The 15143-nt window shown below is 42.5% G+C and overlaps 1 protein-coding gene across 1 annotated transcript in view; it reads right to left on the reverse strand.

Annotated features, from left to right (window-relative positions):
- The window catches only part of LOC138287290 (spindle assembly abnormal protein 6 homolog), a 248489-nt gene that overhangs the window by 150579 nt on the left and 82767 nt on the right, over positions 1-15143 (reverse strand). The window contains exon 5 of the mRNA XM_069227650.1: positions 10478-10646. Within this exon, the coding sequence (XP_069083751.1) occupies positions 10478-10646 (169 nt within the window). The remainder of the gene's footprint in view (positions 1-10477; positions 10647-15143) is intronic.

A 15143-nucleotide genomic window follows, 5' to 3' on the forward strand; every position in this document is an offset into this window, starting at 1 on the left:
ATCAAAGTAAAGGAAAGACCCAGAAAGCACCAAAATAGTGGAAAAGGTCACATCAGTGGGTGGCAATGGTAGCTCCTGAGATGAGAGGAGAGCAGAGCCCATTTCAGCTGTGACACTTAAAAAATTGGCAATTCAGCCAAGTACAAAGTTAATCGCATCAAGGTCTGCCCTGAGAAATACCTCCACCTTTTGGCCAGACACACAGTGAAACATTGCAAAGTGTGGTAGAATCAGAGGGCGATTGAGAGACCAATATGCTGTAGCCCATGAGAACCTGCAGAGTCAAGAATGGTCTGAACATGGGCCAGAGGAAAAAGCATGCACACAGTGCAACAGAACAAAGGAGGTGAGCTGGGTTACCTCAAGCAAGCTCTCTGGAGCGAGGAGATTCCGAGCCAGAAAAGAGGACCACTCCTAGGGACACGTATGAAGTAAATGGTGTTAGTACTGAGTGGCCAAGAGATAGCATGCAGGCGGACTGGGGAGTCAAGGTGGAATCAAAACCCTCTTAGCAATTGACTGCAGGACTTACAGCTGGTGAAGTGTGGGAATCGTTTGACCCCCACTCCTCACTCTCTCAAAAAGACATGAGATTGCAGGGCCATGTTGGGAGAAGAGGCACAACATGTAATGCAGGTATGTCCCACATCATAACCTACCACTGTGGTGTGATCCAGGTTAATTCTCTGGCAGTGGGTTTTCTCCTTTGGGGCAGGAGAGCTGGTGGTTGCTACCTGCCCAATCCTCGTGTGCTGGTGACACCAACTTGGTTTGAGAACTTTGACGAGCTTCTCACCATTGGCTAATTGCACCATAGGGGTCCACTGACTGCCTACATGGCAATGTTAGAAAGCAGAACACCTCTACAACATTTCAAGGAAAGAAGTAGGGGTTGCCTATGGGACTATACAGCATGTGATTGTTACGCCATGAGTCTGTGTCTATCACTTGCTTGCTTGTGGTCGGTTGATTGTCTAAGTGAGGATGAATGATGTACCACAGGAAATGTACAAAGGAATGCTAATCAAAGCCACCACCCTAAGGCTGGCAAAAGCCCACATCTTATATGGTGAATAACCACACCCGGATGCATTTGAGGGACGGCCTGACTGGAGGAGCCATTGCTTGGTATTGTTAACAGCAGAACCACCTTGCAAAGAGAAAGGAGTTTTGGCAGACTAGTGTGGGTCTCAGGAGGGAGTTCCTTGGTTGCTGCCCTGTTGGATGAACAGGGTGCCCTGAAGAACTGTCAGGCAACTAAAAAAGGCAGAAAACATCAGCATTCTATCCCATGTGGAGGATGTCTGTGGGAAACAGGGGCAAAAGAAACAAGTCAGTCAAGGATAAGGTCACACATGGTGCAGCAGAGAAGAAAACCATGTTGCTAAATAAAACGAGTAACAAAGACTTACAGTCATTTTTGTGTGGGGAGAATGATGAGGTGACCACACTAGGTAAGGAGGTTACAAGTCACTTTCTAGTACAGATTTTGCATAACCTCTGAGAGGACCTCAGCACACCGTGTGCAAACCTGGGAAAACACACAAAGGATGTCAAAAGAGACAAAAGACCTGGATAAAGGGGACATCAACTGGCAGAATCCATAGACAACAGAATCAACAAACACAAATATCTGAAACAAGATGAACTTAATCTGACAGACTAAAATATCCCTCTCTAAGAATGGAAGATACTGAAAATCGATCAAGAAGGGACTTGTTAGAAATAATGGAGTACCCAATGGAGTAGAGGGTGTAGACAGTAAGAAATACATCCCAAAAACTTTTCTCAATGCTTCTGGGCTAGCGACGGAGGTTAAAATGGGAAGAATTCCCAAGACTGCTGCACCAGAACTCAAAGAAGCACACCCAATGTGATGCTATTAATTGTGTTTGACCAATGTCTTTGTGTTTCACCACTGCGCATATTAGTTGCTCAAAGTTCACCAGCAGCACATTGTATGTTTTGTTCAGTTTAGCTGCCTATTGGCTTTGACATTGCATTAGCCATTACATTTTGTATTCGGTTCAGCTGCCTATTAGCTTTGACATGGCATTAGCCATTACATTTTGTATTCAGCTCAGCTGCCTATTGGCTTTGACATGACATTAGCAGTTTAGCTGCCTATTGGCTTTGACATGACATTAGCAGTTTAGCTGCCTATTGGCTTTGACATGGCATTAGACCTTACATTCTGTATTCAGCTTAGCCGCCTATTGGCTTTGACATGACATTAGACATTACATTTTGTATTCAGCTCAGCTGCCTATTGGCTTTAACGTGGAGTTAGACATTGCAGTTGAGACATCGCAGATGTCTGTACCCTTCCAAGCTGTGTTTTTCCACAAGATGGACCAAGCTGTTTTCTTCACACCAGACCTTAGCTGATAAGAGCACGTAGATTTTGTGTTTACCTCGCAATCCAGTCTGAGACCGGAATGGCTCAAGAGAACTGGCTATTCTCCAAGGTCGTTCAGGTCTCACACTGAGCTTGCTTTTAAGGATGACTCTGGGCTACAGTGAGTTGGATTCAAATCTGCTTGACTTCAGGCTGGAGCTAGACGTCAGTTGCCAGTCTCCAGTTTGGGTAGATAATCTCTTTCTCGCAGTTGACCGGAGTCATCAACTTGCAGACCCCAGAAAGATGAAGCTGAATATATAGGCTCTGCCGCCTTGCCCATACGGTGATGAATTTGACTTTTATGCTTTGCTTTGATACTATAATCATATATATATATTTGCTGTGTACATTGCAACTGAGAAGTACTGTGATATATATTGCTTTCATTGCTGTGACTACGTGTGCTTAAAAGCTACTAATTTTGTCTCTCAAGAACTTGTGGGTGGGGGAGAATTAACAACAATAAAGGTCTTCTCTGAACTCAGAAATGCATTACAGAGAGGTTCTGTAAGCTCCGATAGGAGATATGTAGGAAAGCAGAACATTATGGTGTAGTCAGCAGGATTGAGAGTCAAATTGGAGATTTCTACGTGCACAATTTAAAAGTGTAATTATTTTTTGTTGTTTAGAGAATTACAGAAGCACGGCAGACCATGTTTGAAAATGCATGTGTAGTTAAACTGCCTGATGGTGCTGTGAGAAACATGTTTTCTTGCTGTGATAAAGCATATTTAGAAAATGTGCCTTTTGAAAGCAATGATGTTCCTTTTGTTCTTGACAGAAGGGTTTGGATACTTTTATCTGCTTACAGAAAAATGCAGGAGAAATGTAGGCAATTAGAACATGAAAATAAGAATTTACGTGAGCAAATTAGCCAGAACACATTAATGCAAGATAATGCTGAAATCTATAAAACTGCTGTTTTAGAAGAATCTTTTTTTTCCCATTCCAGTAATGAGGGGGTTAAGACAGCTGTGAGCCAGTCTGAGCCTCCGTGTGAGCCGGATTTTTTGGCAGCTGAAGTGCATTCCTTAAATGATAACACGGAGAACAGAGCTCAGAATGTGATTTACGAGGTACCGTCGCAAAATGAGCAGTTACTGGTAAGGGAGTTTCGTACTGTTTGCACTAAGCAAGAGACACCGAGTTTCATTAACTTGTTTGATTTTTGGAAACAGTATAGCCCTCATCTGAGTGAAATCTTAACACTTTGGTATAAAGTCACTAGGGAAAAATATAAGCAGCTGCGCGCTTGTGATTTGGCAAATGAAATAATGCAGACTTTAGGTTTCTGTGCAGTACAAGAAGAAAACACTGATTTACATGTAAATCAGGGACAGGGGAAGAAAAGAGTGCCCCTAGCTAGGATCATACACTGGATCTGGTACATGCAAGACAGGGCTAGAGTTACTGCAGCCCTACATGAACAGGTGCCACAAGCCCCTTTTCAGGATGTGGAGAGGGTGCAGGGAGTACCACAGGTAAAAGAGTCACCAGTGAAATTGAGTGCACCATTTGAATTTGTGTCCCATGAGGATAAAAAGCGTGTGTTTGACTAATGATTAGTTGACTGAAATGTTTTCTAGCACAGGAGAAGGAACAGCGTTGTACAATGTGTGTCAGACTTTAAAGCAAGAGCTGCGCAAGATGTGTCATTTTTACACTGATTCTTGGTTCACTGCCAATGGTTTAGCTGTTTGGTTTTCCACATGGCCTGTACATAACTGGTTCAATTCTCTTGCAGATGTTAAAGAGAAAAATTAAGAGTCTGAAGTGTACACCCAGAATTCTGACTTAGTGGGGATGGCTAAGTAGGTGCACAAGAAATGTGGACAGCTGGGAGAAAAAGCCACTTACAGGTGGGCAGAGATGAGTGAGATGCACATTCCCCTAGATTTGATAAAAACTGTGCAGCACGCACAAGAGAGGTCTGTCCCACAAACAGACACAGATCAATTGGAGAGAGGAAAGTTACCAGGACAGATATGGCAAATTGATCAGGTTTTAGGGGGAATGATTGCTGCAGATTACCTAGGAGAAATTAAAATTATGCTGATAACTAGAAAATAATCTGATTCATTCATACAAATTGGAGACAGAATGGCCAAACTTGTCAAAAGTGCAGTGAATGGAGGTTTGGTAAAGAAGGAGTCTTCCCCAGCCCTTCTGACAGTGCAAGAAAAGGGAAGCTGTGGTGCAGCAGATAAAAACCTCAGTGCCGAGGTGTGGGTAGAAGCCCCAAGTGACCCTCCAGAACCTGCAGAAATTATAACAAAGGGCCCCAAAAACATCCTGCTGATTATGAACCAGGGAAAGGAAGAGGAAGGGTACATTTCAGGTGACAAATGTTATTTGCAAGAAAAGTCATACTTTTTTCTTTTGCAGATCCTACCACGTTTCGCCACTGTCCCCGAGTGTGCTGTGTGGTCTCCCTTCGGGTGTGTGTGTGTGGGGTCGAAGAAGGGACCGAACCCCCAACCTGAACCTGACTGAGTAAAGTACAAGCACCATGGATCCATTTTGCGCAACTGGCGCCTTCAGTTCAAGTTCAACTTGTTTGATTACATTCTTCCACTGGAACTAAGCAACTTTAACAGTTAACTGTCTGTGTTTTTTCGTATGGAACTCTGACTTTCACTTACCTTTTGCCTGCAAACCTTTCAGGTGGACCATGCACCTTTACATGAGTAGAACTCATGCTACATCAAATTGCTATTTTAGAGACACTTTTCTGTGTAGATGTATCTGATGTGAAAGGTTGAGATCTATATGTTAATCCACTTTCATTGCTTTACAGTGATTGCTTTTATCATTCAAATCTGATTTGCTTATAATGTTTCTTTTTGTGTTGATGTTTTTGTTTGAAATAAGAGGTATGTGAAACAAAGTTTCATTGGTCATAGGGTGGAATGTGATGCTATTAATTGTGTTTGACCAATGACTTTGTGTTTCACCACTGCGCATATTAGTTGCTCAATGTTCACCAGTAGCACATTGTATGTTTTGTTCAGTTTAGCTGCCTATTGGCTTTGACATGGCATTAGCCATTACATTTTGTATTCGGTTCAGCTGCCTATTAGCTTTGACATGGCATTAGCCATTACATTTTGTATTCAGCTCAGCTGCCTATTGGCTTTGACATGACATTAGCAGTTTAGCTGCCCATTGGCTTTGACATGATATTAGACATTACATTTTGTATTCAGCTCAGCTGCCTATTGGCTTTGACATGGCATTAGACCTTACATTCTGTATTCAGCTTAGCCGCCTATTGGCTTTGACATGACATTACATTTTGTATTCAGCTCAGCTGCCTATTGGCTTTAACGTGGAGTTAGACATTGCAGTTGAGACATTGCAGATGTCTGTATCCTTCCAAGCTGTGTTTTTCCACAAGATGGACCAAGCTGTTTTCTTCACACCAGACCTTAGCTGATAAGAGCAGGTAGATTTTGCGTTTACCTCGCAATACAGTCTGAGACCGGAATGGCTCAAGAGAACTGGCCATTCTCCAAGGTCGTTCAGGCCTCACACTGAGCTTGCTTTTAAGGATGACTCTGGGCTACAGTGAGTTGGATTCAAATCTGCTTGACTTCAGGCTGGAGCTAGACGTCAGTTGCCAGTCTTCCGTTTGGGTAGATAATCTCTTTCTCGCAGTTGACCGGAGTCATCAACTTGCAGATCCCAGAAAGATGAAGCTGAATATATAGGCCCTGCCGCCTTGCCCATACGGTGATGAATTTGACTTTTGTGCTTTGCTTTGATACTATAATCATATATATGTATTTGCTGTGTACATTGCAACTGAGAAGTACTGTGATACATTTTGCTTTCATTGCTGCGACTACGTGTGCTTGAAATCTACTAATTTTGTCTCACAAGAACTTATGGGTGGGGGAGAATTAACAACAATAAAGGTCTTCTTTGAACTCAGAAGTGCATTCCAGAGAGGTTCTGTAAGCTCCGATAGGAGATATGTAGGAAAGCAGAACACCCGACCACCAGATATTGTTTCCTACTGTATCAATACACATGAATAGAAGAAATTATGAGGGCCTAAGACAAAAGAGAGACTTCAAATTTGAGGGTGGTTGTAGAGTTGCAATTTACCAGGATCTATCACCAAGTGACTCTGCAGAAAAGGAGGAATTTCACATTGATCCCAGACTTCTTTGGAAAGCAGTACCCAAGCTACAGATGGGGTCACCCCTTCAAGATATAGTTTGAATGCGAAGGGAAAAGGCAGAGCCTGATACTCCTAGCTGAGAGCAACAGACTACTAACTATTAATGATGGTAAGAAGCAACAGCAGAATAGGGGTCAACTAGCACTCCTGAAGCAAGTAGGGATGGATAAATCAGGGTCTGAAGGTGCAACAGGGCAATGAAACCATCAGAGGGAAATAAATAGTGAAAGTGGTAGATACCATTGACAATGCCTAGAAAATAGAGCATTGAGGAATGAGCATGAGAGTTCACTGGAACGAGACATGAACAGTAGAAGCGAGTACTCAAATTTCAGACCCTTGCAGAATCATAATACACAAGAGCAGCAGAGGGGTTGTGCTGGGATCATAGTCAGAGGAAAGGTTTAATGACAATGAGAGGGTGGGTTTCGCAATAGCTGAAAGTAAAGGAAGAAGGAGCCAGTGTCTAAATAGTTACAAAGAGGGGGTTGTAACGTTTCATATTAATATGGGGTGACTCCTGGCGATGCAGAGAAGAATCACACAAAAATCACTGAATGTTCTTTTGCAAGTGTCAAGGTATAATATAACCATACTAGAAGGCACACCAAGAGATGGGGAGTTGCCGGATGGTTACTACTTTAAACATGAGGGGCATTAATGCCCTAGGAAAGTGGATTTTGACACTCAAACAACGTAACAGTGATGTCTGCATGCTCCTGGAAACACCCTTGTTAAGTAAATACACAGAGGATGAAATGGAAATTGTTCCCAAGACAATTTTTTGTCATAGTCAAATCTAAATTGGCAGGGGTGGACATATACTTCAACGCAAAACTACACTTCACTCCTGGTAGCAAACAGACAGGGGATGCAGATAGTTCCTGATCAATGGTTCTCACAGCAGTCAAAAATGTCCAATGGTATCAACATATGTCCCAAACCAGCACCAGGAAATATTTATTAAGCATTTACTTCAGGAAAAAATGCGAAGGGTCCTGGGACACTTAGTCATAGATCAGGAACAGGACATTGTCACAAATAGGGCACTCGATAAAGCCAGCATGTGCCATGCATGTACGAACATTCTTTCTGAAACTGGTAAAAGATTAATAATCGAAACAGGCTTTATGAAATCCTAGAGGCGAAACGGCATCCAAATAGGTCAAAAGTTCTACAAAGTGGGGGGATCAGTTCCAGGAAAATCCAAGCAAGCAAACAAAAGCAATTGACACTCAAAGATATATAAGGCCAATCAAAAGAGATAAAGGTACATTATTATACAAGGATAGTGCTAAGAGAAAACAGTTTAATAAATTACATTATCAGCTACACACATTTTCCACACCAGATAATGAACTAGTTAGAAAAGACATAAAAGCAGCCTAAGTATGCAGGTTTACCCCCATATTTAACGGAGAACTAGAAGAACCCATTACAAAAGGGTAAATCATACCATTTATAAAATCTGTGAAAGTCTCAAACGCCCCAAGGCCAGATGGCTTCTCTGCCCACTTTTATAAAAATGGTTTGGCCTGAATAGATAGGTTATATTTTTACCTGAATTCATAGGTTTCTTGGAGCACCTATACAACTCGAGAGGCCTGACCATGGGGATGATGGATGAAGCGAAAATGACAGTTATTCCCAAACAAGGCAAATGTAGCGACAAATGAGAGGCATACAGGCCATTATAGCTGCTCAATGTGGATCTCAAAATCTACATTAAAGTCCAAGAAAATAGGTTGAACAAAGTTCTCCTCCAGCTGGTACACCTTGGCCATGGGCAACCTACTTATACTAAAGAAGATCACATGGTTTGGCTGGCAAGAAGACTCAACTAACTAACTGAGCATCATGGTAATGTCCAAAATAGTTCACTAATGAAGGTTGATTACACTTCCTTACTGATTCACTTCAGAAAGAAATTAACACACTGGTCTACAAATATCAGGCCTCCACCAAATAGCTTCAGTCAAAATGGTTCTACTCCCCAAATCACTATCCCTGTCCAGGTGCTCCTGGTTAGAGTTCCCAATGATCACACTGAACTTCTACTAAACTAACCCACCATAAAGACATTGGTCCATGTGCATGAAATAGTCTACTCCTTAGATAAGACTGATCCTAATAATCAACAACAAACAAGAATGATTGGATTAATCATTTTCCTAGGGTTACTGAGTAGCATGCTGCCTAGCATTAAGCACTTCAAGATCTTGTCAGAGATAGTAAGCACTACATAAATGCAATTACAAATTCATTGTGCTCTGCAGAAAGCCTACACTCTGTACCTTGTGGCTGGTAGGAATCTTTGATTCAACCTAAAAGATGAAATCAGGAATCATAGGGACACAGGGCTGACAATTCCAGACCTTTCAACATATTACAAAGTAGCACAGTTCTGCTTTGTACAAGACTGGTCCAGTGTAGATTCAGAGGAGCAGTGGTGTAATTTGGGCCAGATAGTGGCAGGACTGACTTAATGAGAAAAGGATTGGCTAAAGAAAAGCAGTTGTGATTTTGCTATGAACACCTTGTTGGCTCTGAGTGGCACATTAATATCATGGGATGAAATAAGGAAAATCTCCACAATATTGAGTTATCCTGGTCCGTTTAAACATTTGTTTGGTAACATGGAATCCCAACCATACTCTAACAGGCAGCCATTCTAAGACTGAGACAAAAGTAGGACCTCTTTAAAATGAGAAATGTAGACCTTTGAACAAACAAACTCAGACTACTGCTTAGTTGATGTAGACTGGGGGTGAGGATTATAGAAAAGAAAGAAATAATTTTTATGGTATTCATAGCTTGCAGCCTTATATATGTTTGGAGAAGGGGTATTGTGGGCAAGGACATTGTATTTTATGACTGGGCTTTGCCCCACTGCGCCAGCCTTCTAATCAAACCCTAATCTTTGGAAATTTGACAATCCACCTTGCTGGCGCTATGATTTTGTCCATCTCATGCGACATGCGCTGTCCGCTGCCTCTGCTAAAGGCAAATCGCTTGAGTGTTCACACACGCAGAGTTATACGTTTTAACCAGTCGTGATGCTACCTCAGAAAAATAGGAGACACTCATGCCTCACAATTTCCATACAACTATACATTCCTCTGTACATTCTAAACATGTGAATCCCAAACAAATGTTGAGTTTCTCATCAGATCGGTGGCATTATTCACCATTATGCTTATTTAGGCAAACAAGGTGGCAGCCTTGGAAGTCTAGGCTTCACTAGGTTAAGTTCATTGTTGAGGAGGGCATTAATAGACTGGTGAATAGCCAGTCATTGAACTTTAAAATCTTTGGTTCTCACAGAATTCCAAGTACCTATAAAAAAGGAGGAAGGGTGTAACGAGTATTGGATGGTGGGGTCAGTTGCTGTTTCTCAGGGTTCTCTGAAAGTGGTTCAGTAGTTCTGCAACTGTCTTTCATGATTGCAAACTCTCAATCAGAGATTAACTGCTGACAAAATGAGTCTAAACATTTGCCTGCCCTTAGATTTTTTTCCTGTTCTATCGTTTCATTTCTTACTAAACACCTAAGATAGACTACTTACAGTGCAATGCAACGCTGTCTAGTGAGATGGAAAAACAGTGGGTTAAATTATTTTATTCACAAGACACAATCCTCATTGTCTCAATCTTGCCCTCTTCTTTCCTCTTCCAGGGTCCCTCCTTTCTGTTCTGTAGTGTCCTCTTCAGGTATGTTGGTGACAGGCTTTAGGGCAGAAGAAAGTAATATACCAGAAAGTAACATATGAGTGTAAATGGTTAAGTGGGATGCATTTGTTTATTTTGTTGATGATAATGTGGTAGTGTACCTTTTGTTTTATCCCATGAAAGTGATCTAAACTAGTCTGAGAAATTGACATTCACTCATACCTTTAAATATTTAATGCAGGCTGCCAAATATTTCTTGACATCGCTGTCACTGCCGGCCAGAAGCTTCAGGGAGAGATGTGTCAGGTGTTTGAATGGATTGGTTTCAATGACATTCAAGTTTGCGGATGTGCAATCACGAGCACTAGATGTTACGAGCTGCAGCAAAAACCTGTGACCAATAAAACTATATTTTAATCACACTAATAACAATAAGCATTTGAGTTCAGATCAGGACTTACTTATGCTAATACACATTGCAAGAAACACAGATAAACCACCCCCATCATGAGGTCAAATAAAACAGCTTGCATCAATCCAGAAACTGAAGTAGTAGACATTTGACCACACAATTCAGACCGAAAAAACAGAAACCAACTAATACATCCATGAATTAAATTAAAAAGAACGACGAATTAGGTAAGACTGTACGACAAAGACCATCTTGGAGGGCACGGTGACGAAAAAAGGGCAAACCATAGTAAATAATTATAGTTTTTAGAATGGAATCAAAATACGTTCCTGCTTAATTAGGTCAAATATGAAATATCTTACACATCACTTAAACTTATTGACAGTGATTTTAAAGTACAAACACAACATGTCAACTTTTGGGTCAGTCCATCGGCATAATTAGGTCTAATAAAAGTCTGAAACGAACAGAAGAATAGTAGATGCAGGTCAAGTAGTGGTTTCAGAGTGACTGTTTATCCTACTAAATCATTAATGCCCATTAAAACGAATATATATGTGTGTGAATTCAGACAAAAAAAACAAAGGTTACAGGGATGTTATAGTTAGGAAATAGAAATAAAAAAACACATAAGAAATTCATTTACAAACCTTAGGCAAGGGTCGCTCCCTAGGGGGCAAATTATATTTAGGCCATTTCTGCCCCCTTGGGGGCAGATTGGCCTATTTGTATGAGGCCAGTCTGCCCCCAAGGGGGGCATAAACCACTAGACACCAGGGTTTTGTTTAATTTTATTTTACGCAAAATTCACGGAAGGGTCGCTCCCCGGGGGGCAAATGTATTTTAGGCCATTTCTGCCCCCCCTGGGGGCAGATCGGCCGATTTTAGGTCAATCTGACCCCAAGGGGTGCAGAAACCACTAGGCACCGGGGATTTTGTTTTTGCGCCAATGTCACGCAAGGGGAGCGACCCCTTAGGCAAGGGTCTCTCCCCGAGGGGGTGGGGGGGCAGGGGGCAAATTTATTTAAGGCCATTTCTGCCCCCCCCCGGGCAGATCGGCATATTGTTATTAGGCGGATCTGCCCCCGGGGGGGGAAGAAACCTCTAGGAGCCAGGGAAATTATTTTTTAGTTTTTTTTTGTTTTTTAGCGGTGGGGAGCGACCCCTTAGGCAAGGGTCACTCCCCTGTGGGGCCAATTTTGTATGTAGACCATTTCTGTTCCCCTTGAGGGCAGATTGGCCGATTTGTTTTAGCCAATCTGTCCCCGAAGGGGGCAAAAACCACTTAGGCACCAGGGATTGGTGTGTGTGTATGTGTGTGTTTTCTTTAGGGGGTCAGCCCCTTGCGTAAGGGTCGCTCCCCATGGGGCGCATTACTGTTGGCCATATCTGCCCCTCTTGGGGGCAGATGGGCCTATTTTTGGAAGGCCCATCTGTCCCCAAGGGGGGGGCAGAAAGCCCACCAGAGGCCAGGGAAGTTTTTTTATTAAAAAAATAAAAGGGTTGGGGGTATAGCCATACCCACACCCCAAATAAATGGGGCCAAAGTTGTTCTGCACACTAGTGGGCAGATGGGGCAATTACCCCTGATCCACACCACGGGGGGCAGAAAGTCTACTAGATGCCAGGGAATTTTAAAAAACTAAAAATATTGGGGTGGTAGCTACCAACCAGTATAGGCCTGGTTATGCCCCCTTCCCAACTGAAGGGGATAACAGTCTTTCAGCTCTCCCCGCACTCTAAAACAATCTATCCCACAGCAAGCAAGAAGACATTTGATTATTTTGGGTTTTGGTTTTACATTTGGCCCATGAGAGGTTGGCTAACTCACAAAATCGTCCCACTTCGAATGGTGAGGGCTGCACTTTATGGACTTTGGGACGCTGCCATGTAGAAAAATCCACAAGACCTAGACACATCTGAAAACGAATCATCTGGGTGATTCCAGGGTGGTGTGTTTCACGTGCACCCGCACAATTTTCATACCCACAATGCCCTGCAAACCTCCAACTTGGCTGGAAATCACACATTTTTCCCATGTTTTTGTGATGGAACCTTCCGGAATCTGCAGGAATCCAGAAAATTCCTACCACCCAGCATTGTCTCATCTATACCGATAAAAATTCTGCTGCACTCGTCAGCCTAAAAATTTTTTTTTGCAAACTGCCCTTTTGGACCCCCTTAGGTTCCCTCTCAATATCAACATGTTTTTGGCTCTTCCCTTTCACAAGCACTTGGCCCACCTACACAAATGAGCTATAATTTTTTCCGGGAGACTGAGGGGAACTTTGAGTGGTATGAAATTTGTCCCAGTGAGGTAATCCCATACAGAAATGTTGGAAGAATGTGATTTGTTAGCTAAATTTGAAATTTGCTGGGGATTCTGGGTAAGAAAACATTGGGGGATCCACGCAAGTCATACCTCCCTGGACTCTCTCGGGTGTCTAGTGTTCAGAAATGTCTGGGTTTGGTAGGTTTCCGTAGATGGCTGCTGAGCCCAGGACCAAAAATGCAGGTGCCCCCCACAAAAACAGGTAGTTTTGTTTTTGATAATTTTGATATGGCCAAATAGTGTTTTGGGGCATTTTCTTTTGCGGGCATTAGGCCTACCCACAAAAGTGAGGTACCATTTTTATAGGGAGACTTGGGGGAACGCTGGGTGGGAGGAAATTTGTGGCACTTCTCTGATTCCAGAACTTTCTGTCACCAAAATGAGAGGAAAAGGTGTTTTTGGGCCACATTTTGAGGTTTGCAAAGGATTCTGGATAACAGAACCTGATCAGAGCCCCACAAGTCACCCCATCTTGGATTCCCCTAGGTGTCTAGTTTTCAAAACTGTGCAGGTTTGCTAGGTTTCCCTAGGTGGCGGCTGAGCTAGAGGCCAAAATCCACAGCTAGACACTTTGTAAAAAACAGCTCTGTTTTCTTTGTGAAAATGTGATGTTTCCGCATTGTGTTTTGGGGCATTTCCTTTTGCGGGCTCTAGACCTACCTACACAAGTGAGGTACCATTTTTATCAGGAGACTTGGGGGAACGCTGGATGGAAGGAAATTTGTGGCTCCTCTCAGATTCCAGAACTTTCTGTCACCGAAATGAGAGGAAAAAGTGTTTTTGGTCACATTTTGAGGTTTGAAAAGGATTCTGGGTAACAGAACCTGGCCAGAGCCACACAAACCACCCCATCATGGATTCTCCTAGGTGTCTAGTTTTCAGAACTGCACAGGTTTGCTAGGTTTCCCTTGGTGGCAGCTGAGCTAGAGGCCAAAATCCACAGCTAGGCACTTTGCAAAAAACAGCTCTGTTTTCTTTGTGAAAATGTGATGTGTCCACGTTGTGTTTTGGGGCATTTCCGGCCGCGGGTGCTAGGCCTATTCATGCAAGTGAGGTACCATTTTTATCGGGAGACGTGGGGAAACACAGAATAGCAAAACAAGTGTTAATGCCCCTTGTCTTTCTCTAAATTTTTCCTTCCAAATGTAAGACAGTCTGTAAAACAGACGTCTATTTGAGAAATGCCCTGTAATTCACATGCTAGTATGGGCACCCCGGAATTCAGAGATGTGTAAATAACCACTGCTTCTCAACACCTTATCTTGTGGCCATTTCGGAAATACAAAGGTTTTCTTGATACCTATTTTTCACTTTTTATATTTCACCTAATGAATTGCTGTATACCCGGTATAGAATAAAAACCCATTCCAAGGTGCAGCTCATTTATTAGCTCTGGGTACCTAGGGTTCTTGATAAACCTACAAGCCCTATGTATCCCCGCAACCAGAAGAGTCCAGCTGACGTAACAGCATATTGCTTTCAAATATCTGACATCACAGGAAAAAGTTACAGAGTAAAACGTGGAGAAAAATGGCTGTTTTTGTCACCACAATTTCAATATTGTTTTTATTTCAGCTGTTATTTTCTGTAGGAAACACTTATAGGGTCTACAGAAATGACCCCTTGCTGAATTCAGAATTTTGTCTCCTTTTCAGAAATGTTTAGCTTTCTGGGATCCAGCATTGGTTTCTCACCCATTTCGGTCACTAACTGGAAGGAGGCTGAAAGCACAAAATAATAGAATAAATGGGGTATGTCCCAGTAAAATGTCAAAATTGTATTGAAAAATTGGGTTTTCTCAATCTAGTCTGCCTGTTCCTGAAAGCTGGGAAGATGGTGATCTTGCCACCGCAAACCCTTTGTTGATGCCAATTTCAGGGAAAAAACCACGAGCCGCCTTCTGCAGCCCTTTTTTCCCCATTTAAAAATAAAATAAAATGTTCACTGTATTTTGGATAATTTCTTGGTCTCCTTCAGGGGAACCCACAAAGTCTGGGTACCTCTAGAATCCATGGGATGTTGGGAAAAAAAGGACGCAGATTTGGCGTGGGTAGCTTATGTGAACAAAAAGTTATGAGGCCCTAAGCGCAAACTGCCCCAAATAGCCAAAAAAAGGCTCAGCACAGGAGGGTAAAAGGCCTGGC

The sequence above is a fragment of the Pleurodeles waltl genome, chromosome 1_1 (assembly GCF_031143425.1).
Source record: "Pleurodeles waltl isolate 20211129_DDA chromosome 1_1, aPleWal1.hap1.20221129, whole genome shotgun sequence".
In the NCBI taxonomy this organism is placed as follows: Eukaryota; Metazoa; Chordata; class Amphibia; order Caudata; family Salamandridae; genus Pleurodeles; species Pleurodeles waltl.